The sequence below is a fragment of the Rhinolophus sinicus genome, linkage group LG01 (genome assembly GCF_036562045.2).
Source record: "Rhinolophus sinicus isolate RSC01 linkage group LG01, ASM3656204v1, whole genome shotgun sequence".
Taxonomy (NCBI): domain Eukaryota; kingdom Metazoa; phylum Chordata; class Mammalia; order Chiroptera; family Rhinolophidae; genus Rhinolophus; species Rhinolophus sinicus.
Genome location: NC_133751.1, coordinates 98,934,150 through 98,960,278, shown reverse-complemented (window position 1 = coordinate 98,960,278; position 26,129 = coordinate 98,934,150). Strand labels below are relative to the sequence as shown.

General features: G+C 43.1%; 1 protein-coding gene across 1 annotated transcript in view; it reads right to left on the bottom strand.

The window, feature by feature from the left end:
- Nucleotides 1-11,403: 11,403 nt before the first annotated feature.
- Nucleotides 11,404-26,129, bottom strand: part of MINDY4B (MINDY family member 4B) — a 34,015-nt gene continuing 19,289 nt past the window's right edge. The window contains exons 10-12 of the mRNA XM_019748820.2: nt 25,894-26,055; nt 14,257-14,437; nt 11,404-12,615 (exon numbers count right to left, since the gene is read on the bottom strand). Of these exons, the coding sequence (XP_019604379.2) occupies nt 12,473-12,615; nt 14,257-14,437; nt 25,894-26,055 (486 nt within the window). The 3' untranslated portion in view covers nt 11,404-12,472. The remainder of the gene's footprint in view (nt 12,616-14,256; nt 14,438-25,893; nt 26,056-26,129) is intronic.

The window sequence follows — 26,129 nt, the reverse complement described above, 5'->3', positions numbered from 1 at the left end:
TCTGATGTTATTCTGAACTGGATTCGCAATCCCGAAATGGCTCATCACGTGCACACTCACACACACCGCATCTGTGATGGGGCACTGCTTGCGTTCTGAGGCTGTTCCAAGAACCAGCCAAGAGCAAAGGGCGATTTTATTTTAAAATGACAGCTAAGTTCATCTAGCCAGCTCTTGTTCATACTCTTCCCCACCCCATCCCGACCCCACTGCCTGCTCTGGTTTTAAATTGATTGGTTAGCAGATCTGTCTTACTTTTAAGTAGCAGTCAAGCAAGTCGCTCACCTGCCACTTTTCGTTTTGCCTGTCAGGTTCCGAGTTTTTCTGCCCAGTCGAGTCTGATTAGTTTTTGCACAATGTGGCTTCTTGGGCTGCTGCTGAGGGGGACCTGTGTGCTCCCCGCAGCACCTCTCCTGACCATGATGGCGGTCAGCCACTCACGCACTAAGGGTGCAGTGACCTTGGGTGTTCAGGGGAGAGGCAGGCGCCAGTTGCATCCCTCTTGTGGGGTTATAATCTCATGCAAAACAAAAGCTAACAGAAGTGAAGGGACTTGGTCTAGTAGGGAGAGTCTGATTTCAGGGTGTAAAACAGGCCAAATACCCATTTCTTTTTAGGGAACTGTGTTGTTATGTTGGGGAGGAGGCAAAGTTATGCCTCTCAGAACATGCTGGTTAGGAAAGAGACTTTTTGTCCCTGCAAATCTATCAGATTCTTATAATTTTACTATGACCCCTTTCAAAAGAATGGTATCAGTATTCTTTATGAATAGCTATGTTTTATAAACAGTTTTATTGAGATATAATTTATATTCCATAAAGTTCTATACAGAGTATGTAACCATCACCATAATCTAATTTTAGAATAGTTTCATCATCCTGAAAAGAAACCTTGTAGTCATTAGCAACCATTCTCCATCCTCTCTACCCATCTCCCTCTCCTTCCCCCAGCCCTAGGCAAACACTAATCTACTTTCTCCTCTATAGATTTGCCTATTCTGGTCATTTTATATACAGAGGGTACCAAAACAATGTATACACATTTTAAGAAAGGAAAAAAGTGTATTAAAATTGTAATACTCAATATATACTGATAACAAAAGATGAATACAAATCATGTTTGACTTCTGCAATTACAAGAGGCTCTCAAAACAGTTACCATCAGCGTAATTTTAATACAGATTTTTCCTTTCTTAAAATGTGTATACATTTTTTTTTGGCACCCTCTGTATATGTGGAATCACACAATGTGTGGTCTTTTGTGACTAACTTCTTCACTTAGCATAATTCTTTGAAGTTCATCTATATTATAGTCAACCATTCCTTTTATGGCTGAGTAATATTCCATTTCATGGATATATGATATTTTGTTTATCCGTTTATCAGTTGATGGACCTTTGAATTGTTTCTACTTTTTGACTATTATAAATAATGCTGATAGAAACCTTTGCATGGAAGTTTTTTGTGGACATGCATTTTTGTTTTTCTAGGGTACAGACCTAGGAGTGGAATTGCTGGCTATTGTGGTAGCTTTATATTTAATATCTTGAGGAACTGACAAACTGTTTTCCAAAGTGGCCACACCGTTTTGTATTTCCACAAGTAATATATGAGGGTTCCAATTTCTCTGCATCCTCACCAACACTTGTCTTTTTGATTTATAGCCATCCTAGTGGGTGTGTGGGGGCATCTTATGTGGTGATGATTGGCATGTCCCTAATGGCTAACGATGTTAAAGCTCTTTTCGTGTGCTTATTTAGCTATTTGTAGATCTTCTTTGGAGAAATATCTATTCAAGTCACTTGTACATTTAAAATTGGATTGTTTTCTTATCACTGAATTATATGAGTTCTGTGTATTCTGGATACAAGTCTTTTATCAGATACACAATTCACAAATGTTTTCTCCCAGTCTGTGAATTGTCTTTTCTTGATGGTGTCCTTTAAAGCACAAGAGTTTAATTTTGATGAAGTCCAACTTACCAATCTTCTCTTTTATGACTTGTACTTTTAGTATTATATGTAAGATATCATTGCCTAATACACAACCACAAAGATTTATTTCTATATTTTCTTCTAAGAATGTTTTAGTTTTAGCTTTTACGTTTTAATCTATGACCCACTTTGAGTTAATTTTGTGTATGGTGTGAGGTACCTTATTTGACTAATGACACTGGAATTCTTCTCACCTGCTTTATTTATTGCATGTTGATATCCAGGTGTCCCACCACCATTTGTTGAAACAACTAACTATTCTTTCCCCCATTGAATTGTCTTGGCTTCTTTGTCAAAAATCAATTGGCCATGAAATGCAGGGTTCATTTCTGGACTCCCAATTCCATTCCACTGATCTATATGTCTATTCTCAAATGTCTTATTTCAGAAAAATATTTATTAACTATTATATACATATAGAAAAGAACATATACTGAAATGTATAATTTTTGCAAGTGAGCACAATTGTGTAGCCCGCACTCAGATTTAGAAATATAACATAACTAGCACCCCACAGCCCCCCTTGGCCCCTTCCTAGTCACTGGCCCCCAAAGATAACCACTCTCCAGCCTTTATCACCACAGATTAGTTTTGTCTGTTTTTGAACTATTTGTAAATGGAATCATATAGTGTGCACTATTTCCTATCTGATTTTTTTCCTTCAACACTATGTGTGTGAGATCCATCTATGTTGTTGCATGTAGCAATAGTTTATTAGTAACTAATGTGATTTCTTGAAATTATATTATAAAATGTGACATTTAATGATCTTCATAATTTAACAAACCAATAATTTTCAAATGACTAATGCATGGGAAAGATTCATTTAAAGTGCAAAATACACCAATGGATTTTAATGCAACAATCTGAAAAGTTCATTGATATGGTTTCAGTTTCCACATTGCAACTAACCTTTAAGACTACTTGTAGAATTTTGTAGTACCAAAAAATAATAGCCCCAAAGCGATTAAATTTCTCCATCCTTTTCCAGCTAGATATATATGTCAGGACAAATTATCTTCATGTATTTCAACTGAAAACATATCACCACAGATTGAATGTAGAGGCAGATAAGAGGATATTGCCGGCTCATATTAAGTTGGCCATTAAACAGATTTATAGAAATGTAAAATAATGTTACTTTTTTCACTAATTTTTTTTCCTTGGAAAATACAGTGTTTTTTGTTTTGTTTTTGTTTTACAAAATATAATTTACGTTAATATTTAGGTAATAGGTTTTACTATTGTTATTTTAAGTGAATTACTAAATATTTAAACAGTTTCAGTTTTAATTTCTAATAGAATAAATATTAATAGCTATAACTCAGAAAAGCAAAAGCTCTTTGGGGTCATTCATAATTACTGAGAACATAAAGGGGTGCTGAGACCAAGAAGTTTGAGAACCATTTGGTTTAGTGGGTAGTTAGGCATTTAACACATAAGCATACAGGTAAATACATAATTGCAAACCATGGTAAGTAATGTAAAAGAGAAGAACAAGGTACTATGAGAGAGAACCAGGGAGACCTATTGGACAGCGAATGGTGTCGGAGAAGGCCCCTCTGAGGAAGTGGTTTTTAAGCAGAGATCTGAAGAACAAGATAAGGGTGAAGATTACTGTGGGCAGAAGGAACAGTATGTGTAAGGCCCCTGAACTGGGGATGTTTTGCCTTGGGGGGACCACAGAGATGAGAAGGAGGGTGACATGAGATGGATCTGGCACAAGATGAGTCAGGAACTGAATCTGATAGGTTCTTGTAAATCATGTCAAGATTTTGGCATTTGATGTAAAGTACTTAAAAAAGCACAGTGTGTAACATAAATTACTATATTATGATCAGATTCAAAAATTTAAAGCTGATTGTTGCATTGAAAAAGGATTGGAAGGGGACAGAGAGAAGGTAAGGGGAGCACTTGGATGGCTAATTTAAAAGTCCTGGTGAGAGATAGATGTGCTTGCATCAGGAGGGTGGTGGTGCAGATGGAGCTATTTGGAGTTAACATTTACAGTTCTTGCTGCCCCACTGGAGTGGAAGAGAGAGGAAGACTCCTGGGTTAGATCAATCCAACCCACCATGCTTAGTAACAGCAATACTAATCATCACAAAGATTACATATCCATTCCATCAATTTTATAATTGTTTACTTTTTCTGTGTGTTGTGAGTAAATTGCCCGTATTTTCTTTGATAAATATATTGGGTAATGAGATTGAAAGAAGTGACTCTAATACCACCACCTTGTGGACAGTAGTGAGAAGATTTTTTTTTTTTGATTGGGTTCAATAACTGAAAAAAAGAGAGGACCTTTCCCAGAAGGTTTACCAGTTATCAGCCATTCCAAGTCCTTCTTGGAAGGAGATGGAATATGAATATATTCAACCGAATTAAAGTTAACCAGGATATCCTGAAAATAACTAGCTGGATTGAATAAATAAGTAAACTTGATCTTCTCTGGTTGATTTTAACATAAAGAGTCATTGACTGAAAATATCATTCATTCATTCACCCATTCATTCATTCTAAAGAGACTCCCACAAATGACAGAAGGTCTGGGCCTCACACAACCAGGAGCTTGAAAATACCTTTTATTTAGATATCGCCTGATGTCCACCTGCTATATCTCTGGCTGTCCCTTCTCTGCCTCCTTTTCAGGCTCATAATATCTTACTTGACTGCTAACACTAGACTTCCCTGGGGCTCAGTTTCAGGCCCAGCTTTCTTCTTGCTTCGTATCTTCCTCAGACAATTTTATTCTAGACCATCATGTTGCTTAGCGTTAGTGACTCCCACACTTATGTCTCTGGTCCAAACCTCTCCTCTGAGTCCCAGATCCTTATTTCTAATCCACTGTTCTACCTCTCCATGTGAATGTTCATGTTGAAGGCTGAACTTGTGATTTTCTTCCCTCCAAATCAGCCGTTCTTTAGTGTTTCCAAGTTCGGTGGAGGCACAACCTTCCACCAGTTTTCAAACCAGAAACTTGGAAGTCATTCCCGAGTCTTCCTTCCTCATCTCCCTCCTCCAACAATCAAACTCTTGCCCTTGTTGTGGGGGCGGAGCCCCAGAGAGTAGTTTCCAGGCTCTCGGCCTCACGTGGACGGGTGCTGGCTCAGGTAGTAAATGGCCAACTGTGATTGCATGGCCATCAGCTGTGGCTAGTTGGCCGTCAGCTGTAACCAGTGAGCCATTGGCCACTAATATAACTGCTGTGGCTACGAGGGAGAGAGGAGAAGAAAGAAGAAAGATGGCGGTTTGAGGGAGAAAAGAGAAAGAATGGGGCTAGCAAGAAGATGGCGGCTGGGCTGGCAAGTGTGGATGGCGGTTTGCGGACAGTGTGTATCCAGCCTCCAGTGAGAGTATAGTGCCGCCAGAGAGAATAAAGTGGTATGACTCCCCTACCTATGGCTCCGTGGGTGTTCCTTTTTGGCCTCACCATATCCTGCGTTCTTGTATGGGGAGCGGGAGCAGAGACCCTGCAGGCCTCCCCGCACGACAAATGGCGCAGCGAGCAGGGTCTCCCGCATGACACATGGCGTAGTCGGCAGGATATGGTGCCGGCCAAAGCTCTCCAAAGGACGGTGGAGCAGTTTGTGTGTATGAACACTCAGTCTGAGGAAGACCAGGAGGAGCAGCTGCCGGAGAGCTGGACCCCGGTTCTCCCACCAGCACAGGAAAAGCCATGCAGCTGCTGGAGAGATGGAGCCCGTGGAGGGGTGGGAGGATGTGGACGGTTCCCCAACCAGCACAGGCCGGAGAAAGCGAAGGTCGTTGCAGCCCTGTGGGCCGGGGAAGTTCCTGCTCAGGCAGCCCGGATGCAGGACTTATAGTCCCAGGAGGTAACGCTTGCTGAGTCCTCCGTGGGAGATGAGGGTGAGGTCAAGGTCATCCCTCACCCCCAGGACAGCCCTGGTGAATGACTATGGACTATGGGGAATTGCCTTCCATCCCTAATTTAATGGACCGCTTGACTGTTTGTTTGGGAATTGTTGTTAGTGGAACTGGGGATATTTGCTTTTGTCTCTTGACTGGCCACCATTGAGAATATGTAAGCACCTTGATTGTGAGTCGCTGTTGTTCCAGCAGGGTACCCTGAGAGGCACAGAGAGAGTGGCAGTACCTTGAGAGCCCTGACTGAGTCCAGGAAGTGTGGCTGAGCCCTGAAGTTACCCTGGCTGTGCCCAGGAAGTCGGGCTGTTCCCAGAGAGAGTAGTAGAGCCCTGAAGGTACCCTGGCTGTGCCCAGGAAGTCGGGCTGTTCCCAGAGAGAGTAGTAGAGCCCTGAAGGTACCCTGGCTGTGCCCAGGAAGTCGGGCTAGAGTGGCAGTGCGCTGAGAGCCCTGGCTGTGTCCAGGAAGTCTGGCTGTGCCCAGGAGTACTGGTGGTGCCCTGAGAAACCCTGGCTGTGTCCGGGAAGACAGGTGGTACCCTAAGAAGTCCAGGAAGTCTGGCTGTGCCCAGGAGTACTGGTGGTGCCCTGAGAAACCCTGGCTGTGTCCGGGAAGACAGGTGGTACCCTAAGAAGTCCAGGAAGTCTGGCTGTGCCCAGGAGTACTGGTGGTGCCCTGAGAAACCCTGGCTGTGTCCGGGAAGACAGGTGGTACCCTAAGAAGTCCAGGAAGTCTGGCTGTGCCCAGGAGTACTGGTGGTGCCCTGAGAAACCCTGGCTGTGTCCGGGAAGACAGGTGGTACCCTAAGAAGTCCAGGAAGTCTGGCAGTGCCCAGGAGTACTGGTGGTGCCCTGAGAAACCCTGGCTGTGTCCGGGAAGACAGGTGGTACCCTAAGAAGTCCAGGAAGTCTGGCCGTGCCCAGAAGCACTGGTGGTGCCCTGAGAAACCCTGGCTGTGCCCAGAGAGCCTGGCTGTGTCCAGGATATTGCATTCACCCCCAGGCTCCTCGCACAGGTCCCCTCGCGGAAGACGCTTGTCGCGGTGTGAGGCGAGAGCCTGTAGGGGTGGAGTGTGGGGGCGGAGCCCCAGAGAGTAGTTTCCAGGCTCTCGGCCTCACATAGACAGGTGCTGGCTCAGGTAGTAAATGGCCAACTGTGATTGCATGGCCATCAGCTGTGGCTAGTTGGCCGTCAGCTGTAACCAGTGAGCCATTGGCCACTAATATAACTGCTGTGGCTACGAGGGAGAGAGGAGAAGAGGAGAAGAAAGATGGCGGTTTGAGAAAGAGAGGGAGAGGAAAGAGAAAGAATGGGGCTAGCAAGAAGATGGCGGCTGGGCTGGCAAGTGTGGATGGCGGTTTGTGGACAGTGTGTATCCAGCCTCCAGTGAGAGTATAGTGCCGCCAGAGAGAATAAAGTGGTATGACTCCCCTACCTATGGCTCCGTGGGTGTTCCTTTTTGGCCTCACCATGTCCTGCGTTCTTGTATGGGGAGCGGGAGCAGAGACCCCGCAGGCCGTCCCGCACGACAAATGGCGCAGCGAGCAGGGTCCCCAGCTTGACACATGGCGTAGTCGGCAGGATATGGTGCCGGCCAAAGCTCTCCAAAGGACGGTGGAGCAGTTTGTGTGTATGAACACTCAGTCTGAGGAAGACCAGGAGGAGCAGCTGCCGGAGAGCTGGACCCTCGTGGAGGGGTGGGAGGACGTGGACGGTTCTCCCACCAGCACAGGAAAAGCCATGCAGCTGCTGGAGAGATGGAGCCCCGTGGAGAGGTGGAAAGATGTGGACGGTTCCCCAACCAGCACAGGCCGGAGAAAGCGAAGGTCGTTGCAGCCCTGTGGGCCGGGGAAGTTCCTGCTCAGGCAGCCCGGATGCAGGACTTATAGTCCCAGGAGGTAACGCTTGCTGAGTCCTCCGTGGGAGATGAGGGTGAGGTCAAGGTCATCCCTCACCCCCAGGACAGCCCTGGTGAATGACTATGGACTATGGGGAATTGCCTTCCATCCCTAATTTAATGGACTGCTTGACTGTTTGTTTGGGAACTGTTGTTAGTGGAACTGGGGGATATTTGCTTTTGTCTCTTGACTGGCCGCCATTGAGAATATGTAAGCACCTTGATTGTGAGTCGCTGTTGTTCCAGCAGGGTACCCTGAGAGGCACAGAGAGAGTGGCAGTACCTTGAGAGCCCTGGCTGAGTCCAGGAAGTGTGGCTGAGCCCTGAAGTTACCCTGGCTGTGCCCAGGAAGTCGGGCTGTTCCCAGAGAGAGTAGTAGAGCCCTGAAGGTACCCTGGCTGTGCCCAGGAAGTCGGGCTGTTCCCAGAGAGAGTAGTAGAGCCCTGAAGGTACCCTGGCTGTGCCCAGGAAGTCGGGCTGTTCCCAGAGAGTGGCGGTGCCCTGAGAGCCCTGGCTGTGTCCAGGAAGTCTGGCTGTGCCCAGGAGTACTGGTGGTGCCCTGAGAAACCCTGGATGTGTCCGGGAAGACAGGTGGTACCCTAAGAAGTCCAGGAAGTCTGGCAGTGCCCAGGAGTACTGGTGGTGCCCTGAGAAACCCTAGCTGTGCCCGGGGAAACTAGTGGTACCCTAAGAAGTCCAGGAAGTCTGGCTGTGCCCAGGAGTACTGGTGGTGCCCTGAGAAACCCTGGCTGTGTCCGGGAAGACAGGTGGTACCCTAAGAAGTCCAGGAAGTCTGGCTGTGCCCAGGAGTACTGGTGGTGCCCTGAGAAACCCTGGCTGTGTCCGGGAAGACAGGTGGTACCCTAAGAAGTCCAGGAAGTCTGGCAGTGCCCAGGAGTACTGGTGGTGCCCTGAGAAACCCTGGCTGTGTCCGGGAAGACAGGTGGTACCCTAAGAAGTCCAGGAAGTCTGGCCGTGCCCAGAAGCACTGGTGGTGCCCTGAGAAACCCTGGCTGTGCCCAGAGAGCCTGGCTGTGTCCAGGATATTGCATTCACCCCCAGGCTCCTCGCACAGGTCCCCTCGCGGAAGACGCTTGTCGCGTAGATTGTGAGGCGAGAGCCTGTAGGGGTGGAGTGTGGGGGCGGAGCCCCAGAGAGTAGTTTCCAGGCTCTCGGCCTCACATAGACAGGTGCTGGCTCAGGTAGTAAATGGCCAACTGTGATTGCATGGCCATCAGCTGTGGCTAGTTGGCCGTCAGCTGTAACCAGTGAGCCATTGGCCACTAATATAACTGCTGTGGCTACGAGGAGGAGAGAAAGGAGAAAAAAGAATGGGGCTAGCAAGAAGATGGCGGCTGGGCTGGCAAGTGTGGATGGCGGTTTGTGGACAGTGTGTATCCAGCCTCCAGTGAGAGTATAGTGCCGCCAGAGAGAATAAAGTGGTGTGACTCCCCTACCTATGGCTCCGTGGGTGTTCCTTTTTGGCCTCACCATGTCCTGCGTTCTTGTATGGGGAGCGGGAGCAGAGACCCTGCAGGCCTCCCCGCACGACAAATGGCGCAGCGAGCAGGGTCCCCCGCATGACACTTGTGTATGAGTATTTACCCCCCCGAGTGGCCCACGTTGGTCGACCTTCATTGCTACCACTCTGTTCTGGTCCTGTCTTGCCTAGACCACTGCTGTCGCCTTCTAACTAGTCTCAGCATCCACTCTGGGCTCTCTCCACACTGAGCCACATTTTTTTCCAAAATGCAAACCTTACCAGGTGACTTAAAACATCCCAAGGTTGCCCACAGCTCCTCATCTACGCTGCCTTGTGGTGGGTCCTTACCTGCCCCTCCTGTTGCCTCTCGGCCACTCTCCACCTTGCTCTTTGCACTGCCGTCCACCGGCTTCTTTGTTCCTCAGGCTCATTCACCACAGGAATTTTCAGCGCCTCATCCTTCTTCGCCTCTCCTAGTGATCTGCCCTCAGCCTTCCTACCTCAGTTGAACAGTCTGTTCCTCAGACATGCCTTTTCCTAAACTTCCTGGCCTTTATTAGGAGATATTAAACACCAGAAATCCCTTCCCTTTGAACACTTACCTCAGTTTTCAAGTTTATATTCATTAAAGTGGCTTTTTTGATGAATGTCATTTCAGAAGAGCCTAAGCTCCATGAGAGAAGAGGGGCCATGGCTGGTTTTGTTCTCTGTATTTCTCCATCCGCGGCACAATGCCTGGCACATAGGAGAGGTTTAAAAGTTCCCTGAATGAATGAATGAATGATTGAACAGTGTGTCTCTGAAGCCCTGACAAAGCAATTACAACAGTCAACACTATATAGCCATAGTTTGTATTACTCACTTACAAATAAAGTCAGGTCCAGGTGTGACTGCAGGTTGCATGTAACCTGGGTACTGTAATGCCAAACCCAGCGTGTGAGGTGAAAGGACTCTCAGGTGTGCCTGATGCATGGCCTTGTCCCACCTGGTCTTCTAACACTGATGAGCATACACTTGAAAAATGTTACACACATCCTCTTCAACAACAAACACAAATTTTGAGGGACAAACAAGCCCAAGTCGATATTTGAGAAAAAGAAAAGTATTTGCCATCTCCTCGAGGGCCTAGTCCCACTAAAGTCAGGTTAGGTAACTATTCAGAAAAATTTATGTCTATCCTAAAGCAAATGCCTTTCTCCTGCTCTATGTTTCAGAAGCTTAAAGGACAATTAAAGTAATTTTTCTCAAAACACAGGAAGTTCAAAAGTGAACTGATGGTCCCAGGAATTTCTAGCTACTTTTAAATAACATGCTTTCACCTTAAAAAAAAAACCCTCAAGTATTACTGGGTGCTCTGTTTGTAAGATGAAATAAAAACTTATTTTCACTGAATATTGACATACAAAGTGATTAATACCTTTATATATCAAAATTATTATGCTTTATATATAAAGCATAAATAATCTTTCCTCTATTATTCTACTTATTTATAGATTTGTTCCAGGATTAACTTAAGACAGATTACAACAACCTATAAAATATGGCAAAATAATATAACATAAATAATTTAAAAATTCAAAGGAAAAACAAGGTAGGGACAGAAAATAAATTTTAAAATGAGGTCAATTTAAAAAATGCCTTTGTAAGAACTAATCCACTGCCAGACAACGCTGCTGGTTGTCTACACAAGTCATCCTGCCCTTTTTCCTTCTACAGGGTCACATATCCTGTGCTTAGTCATGACTGATCTAAGAGAATCATGGACCCCTAGCAGGACCATCCCTATTAGAAAGGGATGTCCTTGTGTGGGACATTTGCAGTGAGATCTCTCACTTGTGTCCAGGAGCTTTCTGGCTGATGCACTTGCTATGGTTTCTCATGGGGCTCTGAGCTTCCCAGCAGTTGACTCCAAAAGAAACACTCAGATAGAAATAACTCAGCGCCTGTAAAACAAAAAAAGGGTGACACCTCAGAAAAAGCACAATATTGCCAAGACTAAGACCAAATGAGATGAGGGTCTGTAGGGACCCACTCATTTGTCCAATGTGTTTAAAATCCCAAATGAAAACACCAGTGATAAAGACACTGGAATCAACGATCCAAGCCAAATTGGCTTTCTCTTTTGACATAATTTATTATTCACCTTGAGGTTTCATTTTCTGTGTGCTCCTTATTAAAACAGTTTTCCTTGAGCCAAATGAAAATGCATTAACAAATTAACTTGGAAAATGGGTGCAGAAAAGTTGTTCTTTGTATACTAAACTTTGGCTTGTGAATACAAAGTTCTAAGTATGTGAGTTGGCAGACTAATGGGGCAGGGAGAAAAAAGGGTCTAGGTGGTTCCCATGTGCTTCTTTAGAAAGAATATGTGTCTTCCTCTGTGTATTTGCTCAGCAAAAGTGGAGGCATTCAACAGGACAGGGAAAGATCACATTCTAAAAAGAATTGTTTCCCCTTTGAACAATGACATAAGAGGTTTTATTTTTATATATAATGTAGTTTTATCTAGGAATCAGACTTCTTTCTCAGTTTATCTGTCTACAGATTTATATCCAGCTTATAAAGAAAAGAAACAAACATAATAGCACTGCTATGACTACTTGAACCCACAATTCAGCTGCTAGAGCTGCCAGCCTACCAGGAATAGCCCCCGCTTCAAGCTCAAGCCTGAAGAAGCCCATTTACTATTTTAATGACAAGAACGTGCTAATGTGGGCACATGAAATGTGACCTTGGAAAGGAACGCTCTCCATACCAGGAAGTCTTTGAGAAGGCTTGAGTTCTTGCCATAACTAAAAATCTGACGCTACATTAGCAATGACTTCATCCCCAAATGAAAGCCAGCTGCCCTCTTCCGTCATCCTCAGGGAGAATCACACCTAGAAAAGACTACTTTGGAAATAACATGCAGGAAAGAGACTTCCTTTTCTCTTTTGGATACAATGAAGGAACCAGTCTATGTGAGTACAGAGGGTATACCTTGCAGACCCTACTGGAAGGGCCTATGCTTCTCCACTGAAAGCAACTGCAGAGGGCTTAACAGAGACAAGTAACAACAACAAGAACAATAAAAAGGAGAAAAAATGGCTAATGGGGTTTTTCTGTGGGGCTCATGAATGAGGAATGGAGAGGTGACATGGTCTCCCCCAGCGTAAGCTTTGCATTCCAGCAGTTCTGATCCTTCAGCCTTCATTGCACATCCTGGCTTTCTCTTTAGAAAAATGGAACCGTTCCATTCCAGTTGATGGTGGCCTCTCTCCACTTGGTTCTGATTACCATCTCCACTGGAGAAAACCGTCTTCCTGGTCTGTGTTCATCGTCACGTTGATTCCTTTCCCAGTGATGGGAGTGAGTATCTGAGGGAGGAACAGCTGGCATTTAGACCCCAGCCTATGTACACCATCCCAGAGGAAGCCAGGAAGGAAGGTAAACAGGATGGGTGGGCAGGAGTTGGGCTTAGCAAGTTGTGTTCCTAGAACTGGTTAAGCAGAGAGGGATGGGATGTAGAAACGCCCCATAAAAAACAAATGTGTGGTAAGCTGGGTCGTTGTGTATTTTGGAACATGAATATTGATAAGTCACATTCAGTATTGTAATGCATGGTCCAACACCATGACGTGACACATAGAGCCAGGTGTAGGTCACTGGATGACGGTGTCAGGAAAAACAGGAGAAGAGGGGAGCTATCACCTCTCAATGCTTCTAAGGGTGCATTTGCATTTTGGGGTAAAGGGTGAGGAATTCTAGTGAGATAGTCAAGAACTGGGTTCAAGGCCCATATTTGTTCCAATATGATGTTTGATAAGGTACTTAACATCTCTCAGCCTCATTTACTTAATTAGTAATGAGTTACTGGCCACCTGAGTTTCCTCTATGTAAAAGGAGATATCATAGTATCTATCTCATGACTGTAGGGAGAATGTAATGAGATAATATATGCAAAGCTTTCAAAACAGCACCCAGAACTGAATGTTTGGGATGCATGTGAGCTAATTAAAAAATGATGCTTTACTCAAAGAAGACAGTCAAGTAGAAATGATAATATATTTTAAAGAACATATTGTCAATGTCCCACTAAATTAAATTTGCTAATATATAGTTCTCATTATTAAAGAAAAAGAATTAGGAGCTTCATAGATAAAACCGTCACTAAGCTACTTTTCCAGATTTAGTCAGAATAATGAAAAAGCTTAATGCCAGGCCTGGGATGCTAAATGCAGAGTCACACATCAAATCAACAAGGCTCCATCGGTGAAGCCAAGGTATGGAGACAGACTTCCGGTCTCATCACTCTTATTCCCTTGTCCAAAGGGCCAGTGTTTAAAGACCTCTTATGGTTAGTCTTTTCTCCTTATGAGTTAAAAAATAAATGTGGTTGAAATTGAAATGAAATGACCCCTGTGGTTGTCTGCTTTTCCCATTGGACTGGACCCTCCTAAGGTTTGTAGGGACTGTGCCTTAGTTCATTGCTTTCTTGGTGTCAAGCACAGCGCCTGCACTTAGTAGGCCCTCATAAATGCTTTTTGAACTAATCTAAACAGAAATGCACCATCAGTTTGGTTACTTATGTCACTGGATGATCATTTAATGTTCGATTGTGGGATTGACTTGGCCACTTGAAACCCCCTTCCCCCCTAACCCATTTGTTTTTCCAGTTCTTTCCTTAGGCATTAAATGCCTTGTGCTAAAAAATAAAAGACCCTGGAGAAGGCTTTTTGGAAATTTGACTACACCTTATGTTTTTTCTCTAACCTAGAGGTTGTTTGTTCCTTTGTGCTACTTCTAATCCTCTGCTTTTATTTGCGGCACGTTTGGAATTCCCAGGTTACAGTCCTGGGGTTTCGGCCCATGGGGTTCCTGAGTTGGTTTCATTTCAGAAATGAAGCCTAAGCATTTTCCTGCAGACCGAGCATGAATACCCACACAGCTGTTAAACGCTGCAGCCCATCTCTTGGAGCACATTAAAGCACACAGCCGTCAGGGGCTGAAACGCTCACCTATTGTAAGACGCGCAGGCTTCTTCTGCGAGGGCTGGCCGCTGTAAAAGTACAGATCAAAGAGATGCTCCATTTTCCAGTCTGATAAGAGCTGCCTGTTTGTGCTAAAAAGGACACTGTAATTTCCACTGATGTTGCACAGCCAGATGGGTAATTTGGGAGTCTTCAGCCTGCTGCCCACCTGGCAGGGGGGAGAGGAGTGCAGGTGAACATACAGATGTCACCACATCACGGTAGATGCTGACACGTCATCATTATCACAAAGCAGGTCTGAGGCGTCTCGTTGCACTCACAGCCCTGCAGAGCACTGTGTGTAGAGTAAGATTTGAAACGAGAGCTTCATCGTGAATGAATTTACATTTATGAATGGGTGGTGTGGTGGTGATGCCGCATTTTTTCTCTTAATGGATTTTATTTAAAACATTTTTTTGAGGGTAGCCTCATGGAGAAGGTGGAACCACTTTCAGTTTGGTTTTGAACCAAGGTAAAGAATACATAGATAAACTAAAATATAAGTGGAGGGATGGAATAAGGGAGCTTTAATTTCTCTTTTTTATTGACCAGTGTAATTCCCACTAGTGTTGTGTCCTATTTCCAAGACAGGACAATATTTTATTCAGCAGGTGTTTAGACTTCTGATAACACTAACCATTTAGAATATAGAAAAAAGAATATTTAGGATATAGAAATAGGCAATATTTTGAATATAGGAAAAAACTTCAGGGAAATGAGGGGAACACACATACACATATGTTCACATATCTTCATGTTAACATGTAGATCAATTGTGGAGATATACAAGGTGTGACCAAAAAATACAGTGAATGTTTAAATTAAAAAAAAATTATTACAGTAAAAGACACATTGCCATGAATCCCCCTCAAAATACTCCCTCTTGCTTTGAACACACTTATCCCATTGTTCTTGCCACTTTCTGAAGCAGTGCTGAAAGTCCTCTTTCGTGAGTGTCTTTAGTTGCGCTGTCATGGCTGCCTCGACGTCCTGAATTGATTCAAAACATTTACCTTTCACAGTCATTTTGACTTTGGGGAAGAGCCAGAAGTCGCACGGTGCCAGATCCAGTGAATAAAGTGGATGAGAACACTCTGTAATGTTTTTATTTGACAGAAATTGCTGTACCAGAAGTGATGGGTGACACAGAGCCTTTCCATTGTGATCAAGAACTATGGTGAATGTTGCTGCCAAGCGTCATCCAACGGAAAGGCAGGGATCTTCAATAAGGGAAATGGCGCATTGAGCCTTAGTAACAGTGTGAGACAAGTTTCAATTTGTTCAGTGCAGTCAGTCGGGTGTGAGCTACGGTTGAGAGAAGGTGTGTTTTAAAGTGTGCTGCAAATCATCCTCCATCATGACATCAACTCTGTGTCACACATTGCTTCTGGTGCTGCAATTTCTGTCAAATAAAAATATTACAGTGTGTCCTCATCCACCTTATTCACCGGATCTGGCACCATGCAACTTCTGGGTCTTCCCCAAAGCCAAAATAATTCAGGACATGGAGGCAGCCATGACAGCACAATTAAAGACACTCACAAAAGAGAACTTCTAGAACTGCTTCAGAAAGTGGCAAGAAGGATGGGATAAGTGTGTTTAAAGAGAGGGGGAGTATTTTGAGGGGGATTAATGACAATGTGTCTTTCACTGTAATAAGTTTCTTTTGTTTAAACATTCACCATATTGTTTGGTCATACCTCATACTTAGAGCCGAGTGTACCAGTTTCATATTACATATAATATTAAGTTTACTATTTTAACCAGCTTGTTATCTGCTTTATTTCCAGGCAACTGTCAGTTTGGCCTTGAATTATCATAGCTAGTGCATTAGATTCACAAAAGCACCACTCTGGGAGGCTCTGGAGTAAAAGGGTTCTGCATACTTCAGTAGCCCCCGAGGGTATTATGGTATTATAGCACATTTCTATTAAAAATATCTACCACTTTGTTTAAAGAAGAGAAACACATATTTTAAAAATGATTGTCATCAGAACTCATTAATGTTAAAACCAATTTTTTCCTACTTAAACAGGTAAACATGAGCTACATGGGGAAAAAACCATCATTTCCACGTGATGCCTGGAGAGCAACTGGACTCTTCGCCTTGGTGTGTCTTACCATAATGGTAGGATCCCATTTTGTCTCGTTTCTTCTCGGTCCTCAGAGTTGTACTCTGGGTTCAGGAACAAATTTCTGTCTTATGGAAAATCCAGCTTTGACAAATTATCACGCGTTTTGTAAATCCAAGCATGAAAGGCTAACTTGACATTTTTATTTCTCAATAGTTCTATTCAAACCTTGTCTTTATTTAGTTTACATTCTTTGGTTGTGGGTGAATCAGAGATGCTTTTATCTTTAGGCTTTTCAGTTTTCACTACCATGGAAAAATTATATTCTTGTGTTTGAAAGAAATGACCTCAGTTTTGGTTGATAGTTTAAAAAGACGTACGAGCCTAGCACCCCAACCTGCACTAGCTGACAGTGGGTGCAGGATTTTCTCACCTACTCACACTACAGTTAACCTCTCTGGGCTGAGTATAACATGAGCCTCTCACAAATCAAACGTGGGGCAAGTCGCCCACTGGCTGCATCTGAAATAAAACACAGAGGATGTGCCACTGAAGCCGCATGTGTTTACATTCCAGAATCCACCCCCAAGTTCAAAACAACATTGTAACCATACATTAGTTATAACATAAGTGCTTCCTTAGGCCTCCTTGGATGGCATCTTCTATACTAAAATTATAAGGTCTCAAAATATGAGATGGAATTATTAGGGTTGGAAAACTTGGATAAACTAATTAGGAAATTGAGGATGGTTTGTAGTAAAATGCCACTCATTTTAAGCTTCAGGTAGATATTCTGGCTGTTTTTAAACCAATGAAAGTTCCTGTAAAGTATGTCGAGGTTGAGGTAATAGAATATAGACACACATGATATTGTTTTACACACAATCTTTGTAATGTAGGCAAAATTCAACTGGCGCTCAGATAATATACTCTGCAAGGTGTGACACCACACTATTGTTACTTTATGCAACAGTTTTCTTTCCTGAACTCAAAGCTATTCGAGAATTTAGTAGAATAGGAGGAAAATAAAGTACAGTCGACCTTCAAACAACACTGGACAATTGAAAATCCCTGTGTAATTTCTGACTCCCTCCAAACTTAAGTTGTCCCTCTGTATCTGTTGGGGATTGCTTCCAGGACCCCTGTGGGTACCAAAATTCACTGATGCTTAGTCCCCTATATAAAATGGTATAGATTAATACATATTCAGCCCTCCACATCTGTGGACTCCCAACTGCAGATTGAAAACAGTACAGATATTTATTGAAAAATATCCACGCATGAGTGGACTGCACTGTTGAAACCAGTGTTGTTCAAGGGTCAACTGTCATTATAAATACCACCACCTCCAACCCCCAGAGTGACCATTCAGAGACCCACACTGAGCAGGCGGAGCCTTGCTGGTTTTGAGAGAGTCTGGTGAAAAGGAAAATGTCATGCATGACTGTCCTGGTACTTTGGGCATTAAATCTCAGAGGAGAGCCTTACGATGATAGCTGAGAACACAGCAGGGTTAAAGTGAATCCTACAAGAAACAAATAAAGCACCCCCCCTCCCGCATTGAACCCAGCCAAATATTACACCTCCTTCTTTTCTTGGCAGACCATATAATTTGTTTGATTGGAATTTTTAGTTAAGAATTTGTATTGCTTTCAGGTAGACAGAGTTTATCAGCTATCCCCCCACCCCAGCAGAATTCTAAATATGTTTTATTGGTGAGATTCCACCAATGCAGAATTTGTTCATGCTGCCTCATGTTGCCATGGCAAAAAGGAAATTAAATTGTGATACAGTGGTGCTATAAATAAAATACCTTTCTTCTTAAGTTCACTCATTGTAATAAGCCCAGTAGGTTCGCATTACATGCAGCAATCAAATCTTTCATAACATGTATCATTTAAGCCAATGTATAACTCCAAGGACAGGAAGAAGGATGGACAAATTCTAAACTCTGGAGGGCAAGAATTGAGTCCATGTAATTCCTTTTTTTTTTTTTTTTAAATGCCATCTAGAACAACGGTGCTTAGAGTGTGCCTTTGTGTAATGAGCTTGATACTGCAAGTCCCAAGGCCCCAGTCTGGTGATCTGCAAAGGAGAAAGGGGGTGGTGATTCGCGTGCATAACTGTTAGGGGTCTGGTTCTCATCTCTGCCGCCTGGAACACTGAGTTGATGTAACTTCTCTCAGACAGTTTGCAGGTATGTTGGCATGTTTGCAGGATGCTCCCTCAGTGACTTACTGGGAGAGGGCTGTGGGTGCAGCTTCGCTTGGTACTTTCAGGGTTGGATTTCTTTCCAACAGTCTCTTTAAAGGGAACATGTAAAGAGGGAAGACTGGTATACTCTACCAGGGCTGCTGGGGGAGTAATTCCAGCAAGACCTAAATGGCTTCAGTTCGTTCTCAAAATCAGAGTTGATTTTTCTTCTCTGTGGCAGGTGTGAAGATAATGCGAACCTCCTCAGGCTTTCCAGATGGTGTTAGACTCAAACTGCTTTATGTTCTCACTTAGGTATTAGAACCTCACACTCAAACCTGTATCTTCAAATAGAAAAGTGACAGGAGGCTCCAAAAGACTGCCTCATCCTGTGGGCAGCTGGCCGTGTCCCGCAGGCACCGTCAGTCTGGTGGGCTCTGGGGGGCTTACTATGTCATCTAATGAGAACTCCATTTAAGAAAAAAAAAATCTGCCCCACTGGGCTGTGACATTGGGACTGAAAGACGTGTGTTTTTGCAATCTCTGCAATTTTTATCCCAGAGTAAAAAGAGATTTACTTTGGAAAGACAGACAGCATTACACGATGAGTTTCACCTCAGCATATCCTGTCAGGGAGCATATTGGTTTTCTTTTCAGCTCAGCAACCTTTCTTATATTAGGTTTTAATTGTCAGTGCATACATTTAATCTTCCGATATATAACAGGCATCTTAGGCAGGAGCCCCAAAATACACATAACATGCTTATATATGCAGTTGGCATATTCATAGCTCGTATATGGAGTCCCCATGCCTTGGAGTAGAGAGGAAGAGAGTGACTGGGGTCTTCAATCCAGTGATACTTAATTACATCTGGCTCTTTTCTGAGCATGCTTCTGCTCTGCCTGGTATTTCAGTTCTGTGATAAATTATTGTGAAATATTAGACTTCTGCATACACTATAGCCCGATGGGTTCTGTTTAGCACATCTCTGAGTGCCACTGAGCTTGCCGCCTGGCATACACCTGACAGATGCAGTCTGCCAAGCCAGCAGGTGAAGGAGGGAAGACACTTTAGAGAGTGTGTGCCCCAGGGACCTGCAGTTCACAATAAATTCAGACTCACAATTGCTCAAACCTAGAAGTCAACGGATAAGGCTCTAGCTTGTCGAGCACAGCTGTCATCCATTCTAAAGCCCAGAAATGATTCTGCCACCACCAAAATGTCATAGTGCAGCAATGCAGCATCAGTGTATGTATTAGATTGGTGCAAAAGTCTTTGTGGTTTAAAAGGTTAAAAATAATTGCAAAAACCACAATGACTTTTGCACCAACCTAATATAATAGCTATTCAATTTTATAGAATGCAAGTCTACATCTATCAGTAGATATTCAGATATGATAGATTATAAAAGCAACTCCAAGAATGGGCGTTTGGTGTTTACCACGTTATCAGAAAACAAGCAACGATGACAATGACAGGCAGCATGGGATTGAATGTAGACAGATCTGGCTCATAACCCTGGCTCGGACACTTGGGCAAGGCGCCCACACTTTTCTCAGTCTGGAATTTCTCCGCGCGAAATGAATGAGCAGACAGCAGACACTGGACTTAAACTAACACTGGTTATGATTTGGGAGTGGAAGTGAGTCTTAAATGAGATAGGATATCATTGCAAGTGGCTCAGAGAGAGGCTGGTACGCAGGGCAGACGCGCACACGTGGTGCGGGCACGACAGTGAGTAAGGAAGCGTCACATACACCGTAAGACCCTATTTAACGCCGTCAGTAGGTTCCGAGGCTTTAAGCAAAACGACATAGAACGCAACCGATTTTACCATGGACTAGTTGATATAAAACAAGGTATCCTATGGTATCTGTCAACATTGTAACAAAACGATGTTGAATGACATGATATTATCCGAGGGCCTGCTATACTTTCTTTAATTACCATTTTTAACGATGTTGAAAAAGTATACAATTATACGTATATAGAGAGGGTGCCAAAAAAAATGTACACACATTTTAAGAAAGGAAAAAACGGTATTAAAATGAAGCTGATGATAATGACTTTGAGCACCTCTTGTAATTGTGGAGGTCAAATGTGACTTGTATGCGTCTTCTGTTATCGGTATATATTATTACAATTTTAATATAGTTTTTTTTCCTTTCTTAAAATGTGTATACTTTTTTTGGCACTCTCTGTGTATATTGATTTTTAATAATATAGATGAGTTATGGATTGCTTTTTTTCCTATAATAATGAGCTGATATAGAAAGAATAAAAAAGCACCTTCTGATAAAATAAACTTTACATGGATACATGTAGACGTCTCACATATTCATCTATCTCAGCAGTTCAGTAAGAAAACTAACCGCCAGCCTATATTTGCTCTTTAATACATTTGTTCTGAAACCAAACTCCAGGCGCACGACAGAGACAACATAATGAACATTCTCAGGGTTTCAAACCATTAGTGCACAATTTCAGACAATTTTCTCTGAGGGCAGGATTCACAGGAGTCTCCCTGGGGATAGAACAGTGCGTCCAAGAAGGAAGGATGAAAAGCCACATTAGTCACTTTTCAAAAAGATAGAAGCATTGTGGATTTGATTTCTATGTCGATTTTAAAGCTAACCCGAGCAATTTGCATCCTTTGCCCTACTTTAACTTTGTGGGCAAGCATTACGAGGGTGGTCCTGTTTTCTGGTACATTTTGTCCTCTTCCCAGCAGGAAAGCTCTTATTTTTTACCTTATGCCTCAGCCTCTTGACTGACTTAAAGGGCCTGGCAAACATCCACTTTGTTATTGGAGAATATTTTAAGATCTTCAGATAATTTTTGTTAGAGCATGATTTAGCAGCCCTATTGGTCTGAGCCGACTTGAGTAGAAAGAAATGTGATCTAGAGAAAATGATAGCCCTGGATGCCTGTAAATTCTTGACTCTCAGGTTGTTGCTCTCTCTCTCTCCCTCCCTTCGTCCTTTCCTCCCTCCCTTACTCTCTTTTTTTGTGTGTGGCATAGTCTTTGATACAATCCCTTTTCTCAGAGCAACTTAGTAGCTATTTAGCAAACACCTGTTTAATTTTAATCTAAGGTAAATTCTAAAACTTGCCCCCAAAGCCTTGCACATGTCACAAAGGAACAGAAAGCTGTCAACCTTTCTGATACTGAAAGAAGATACCCTTTCTTGTAATGTCAGTTGAAATAGCTAGTTTTCCAGTTCCACACAAAATGGATTTAATCATCCAAGCCTGACCAGATTGCTTCCCCTCTTTTTTTTTTTAGAGCTGTGGTTCAACCAGGGGCAATTTTGTCCCCCAGGGCACATTTGGCAGTGTCTGGAGACATTTTTGGTTGTCACACTAAGGGGCGGTGCTAGTGAGTGGAGGCCAGGGGTGCTGTTACATATCCCACAATGCACAGAACAGCCCCCACCACAAAGAATTATCCAGTCCAAAATGTCAGTCATGCTGAGGTTGAGCAGAAATTTCTAACCCTGGCTGCAGATTAGAATCACTTGTGGGCTTTTAAAACTTCTGACACCCAGGTGCTCCCCAGACCAAACAGAGTCATTGGGTAGGACCAGCTATACAATTTGTAAGGCCCAGTGCCAAATGAAAATGCAGGGGCTGTTGTTCAAAAACTATTAAGAATTTTAAGACAGCAAAGCAGAGCATTAAAGCGAGTGCAGGGCCTTCTAAGTGTGGGCCCTTTGGGGCCCAGGTCCTACACACAGGAGTTGGACACTATCCTGGGGATGACCAGGGAGAGTTTTAAAAGCTCTCCAAGCGGGCCAAAGACTTTAACAAACACCTCACCAAAGGAGATATATAGATGGCAAATAAACATATGAAGAGATGCTCCACATCCTATGCTATCAGGGAAACGCAAATGAAACAACAATGACATGCCATGGCCCAAATCCAGAACTCTGACGACACCGGATGCTGGTGAGGATGTAGAGCAACAGGAACTCTCATCCATTCCCAGTGGGAATACAACGTGGTACAGCCACTTTGGAAAGCCATTTGGCAGTTTCTTGCCAAACTAAACACATTCTTAACATAGGATTCAGCAATTATCCTCTTTGGTATTCACCCAAAGGAGGTGAAAACTTATGTCCACACAAAAACCCGCACAAGACTGTTTATAGCAGCTTTATTCATAATTGCCAAAACCTGGAGACAACCAAGATGTCCTTTGTAGGTGAATGGCTAAATAAACCATGGTACGTCAATGGAATGTTATTTAGTAAATGGAATATTATTCACAATATTCCAGGGCTATGGAATATTATTCAGGGCTATAAAGAAACGAGCCATTGAGTGTAAAAACACATGGAGGAAACTCAAATGCATATTACTAAGTGAAAGAAGCCAATCTGAGAAGTCTGCATGCTATGTATAATATACATAGTATGTATGACATACGATGTACATAGTATGATTCCAACCACATGACATTCTGGAAAAGGCGCAACTATGGAGACAGTAAGAAGATTGGTGGTCGCCCGGGGTTGCAGGGAGGGAGGATTCAACAGGTGGGGCACAGAGGAATTTTAGGCAGTGAAACTACTCTGTATGTTGCTATAAATGTGGATACATGTCATTGTACATTTGAATGTACAACATAAAAGGTACGACACTGAGAGTGACCTATAATGTAAACAGTGGGCCTTGGATAATAGTCCTGTGTCAGCTGTAACAGGTGTACCCTTTTGATGAGGGATGTTAATAACAGGGGGAGGGGTTATACGGGAAATCTTTGTATCTCCCCTCAATTTTACAGTGAACTTAAAACTGCTCTAAAGAACAAAATCGATTAAGAGAACAAAACTCTCCTGGTGACTTCAATGTGCAGTCAGTATTGAGGTCACGGTTCTCTAGCATTTGTTGCCTGCATCTTTCCTACAGCATTCAGTGTATGTGATGGGGTGGCCCATGGACTCGTCTGACTTGTCTTTGTATCGGACACAGAGCCTCACCATTAGGAGCTGCCAGATGAGTGTGGCTGAGTGAAGCACTTTACTCTTATGCCAGGTCATCTATTACAAAGTCATATGTGTATAGGTCCCGTTTGCTTGCCAACAGGCTTCAGTGTTCATGACTTTGTTTGCTCTTCACATCAGTCCCGAGGCTGCAAGACAGGTGTCAGGACGCTAATCTGTAGATGCGGAAACAGGCTCAGAGAGGGTCAGTGATTGGGCCAAGTCACACCCCTGTGAGGGGCAGGGCAAGGCCTCCTAACAAGTCTCCCGGTTTTCAGGCCAGGGCTGTTTCCAACATGCTGCAGGAACGTGCTCCCTTTTATACCAAAGTGTGCCCGTGGGTGGCATGTGGCATGAAAGGCATCAGTGGCACAAGGGGGGAACTTTATTTATTTAAATATGTATTAGGAAAAAAATAAATAACATGTCAAGTCCAAGACTTGTATTACTGCTGCAGAAAAGGTTAGGTTCAAATTTTAAAAGTGAGTTGATTTAAAGAAACATATTAAGCAACTAATAGCAGAGGTGCTGTGGAGATATGACAAAGCTTGTGAATTACCTACTCAAATGACTGAAATATAAGAAACACTGTTTTAAATCTTTGTAGTTTATAATGAGGATATAGTGAAATAATATCGTGAAAGAGCTTTGTAATAGTAGACAAAGCACTAAAATTATTGCTGTGGTTTTTGTGTTCCCACTCCTTAAAAATTGCCCCCAGTATATCCAGCCATTTTCCTCCAAACTGAGTCTTGGCACATTGCTGGGCTCTGATAGATACAAAATGCTAGACTGTGGACATCTACTGACCAGACATGGTGGAAAGAAAAGACACATATGTAAAACAAAATCTATAAATTGCCTATTTCTGACTTAGTTTTCCTTGTCATTACATGTATCAGATTCTAAGATGAATTCCCAAATTATCTGGAGTGATTAGGAACTTGATAGTAAAGAATCCAGTCTCTGTCCAGGGTATATTCAAAGTATTTCACATTTATGCAGTAGAACTCTTTGCATCCATTAAATATGATGAAGGACATATAAAGATGTTTGTGTTTAATGAGAAAAGCAGGCTTCAGAAGAGTAAAATAAAACATATGTGTATTTGTATGAGAAAGAAAAGAAAAAGAGAAGGAGGCATTTTTAAAAGAATTAACCTGTGGGTGATGGAATTGGTGATGGGATCATTTTTTTTACTTTTAGCTTATCTGTCACTTCTCATTTTTCTATGACAGACCTAGATTTCAAACTCGAGGAATAACAAGCAAATGAATAAGCAAATAACAAGCACTTTTAAGAAAAGTGTGCACACAAAATATTCGCATTCTAGCATAGAAACTCACTATTGTCCGGATGCCATCACATGCAGGATTTGTATGTATTGTGAGACGCTGATTGCATATAACACATTGTAGCTGGAGCCAACAGTAGGAGGAAAGATGGGTGAAACTCTGGATGTAAAAGGACCTTACAAATTGTGAAGCCCTGGGTACACAAAAGAAAGTTTGAGCTGGAGCAAGGAGAGGGAAGGCTAGGACAGGCGCAGGGGACTCATTTGGTGTTGGTGGCTGGGAGAGGCTGGGAACCGAGAGGCCTGGAGGTTTTTGTCACCATCACATTGGACTGCGTCCCAGCTCGTCTCAAGGCCACTCCAGAGAAGTAGTTGCTTTTCACAGAATCTACCTTGCCTTCCTGAGCTTTAGGGTGAAAATTTTGTGAAAATGTCACAGATGCATTTTTGATTTGTGGTTTGAGTGAATATATTTGCTTCTTCATTGTCTCTCCTGTTTGTTTTTTTTCCAGAATCTCATCTTACTTAATTCTCTGGTTGTGCTTTTCAACAGCACATTCTGCATTGTGGTTGTCAGAGGTTGTAAATCCCCTGAGCTGGAAAACTTTTTCAAAGGAGTTTCTTGAGTGGGCTCCCCTTTTTTTTTCAGTGATTTTTAAAGAAAGTCTTTGGGTAATAGAGACTATGCGCATTTGTTTGCATAAAGGATTGAGAAGATACCCATCAGCTGCTGACAGTACTGATTTCTGAGCAGGGGGTCTGGAGCTGACGGACATGCAAGGGGACTTCCCCTTTATCTGTATAGTTCGAGTTTTTTAAAAAAATTATTTGCACACTACATGTGTTACCTATACTCTACATAAAAATATATACAATAAAATATGAAGCAAGTAGAGTTGGATATTTCCATGTAGACCTGAAAGTCTCCATGTACAGTGTGTTTGGGGTGGGGCGTGGGAGGGTTGCAGGAAAGCAGGAAAGGCAAGCTCATATTTGAACTACCTGAATATAGAGACTTAAAAAAAAATCAAAATATTGCCAGTCTGGTGGTGTGGTTGAGAATCAGAGCACACTCACCTGTGAAAGCCCGTCATCCTGGGAGGTGTCCTTACCCCACTGCAAATAGCCTATGCCACTGCGGGCCCGGACTCCGTGCAATAGTTCCTGAGACTTTCCGTTTTGACAGCCGTTAAAGACATTTGGACTTGCTCTTCCAGTTAAAATCATGTTCACAACCGCCTAGATAACATATTTTTATAAATGTTTACATTTTAGGTAGCAATGACAAAAGGACTTAATTTCTTTTTTCTTTT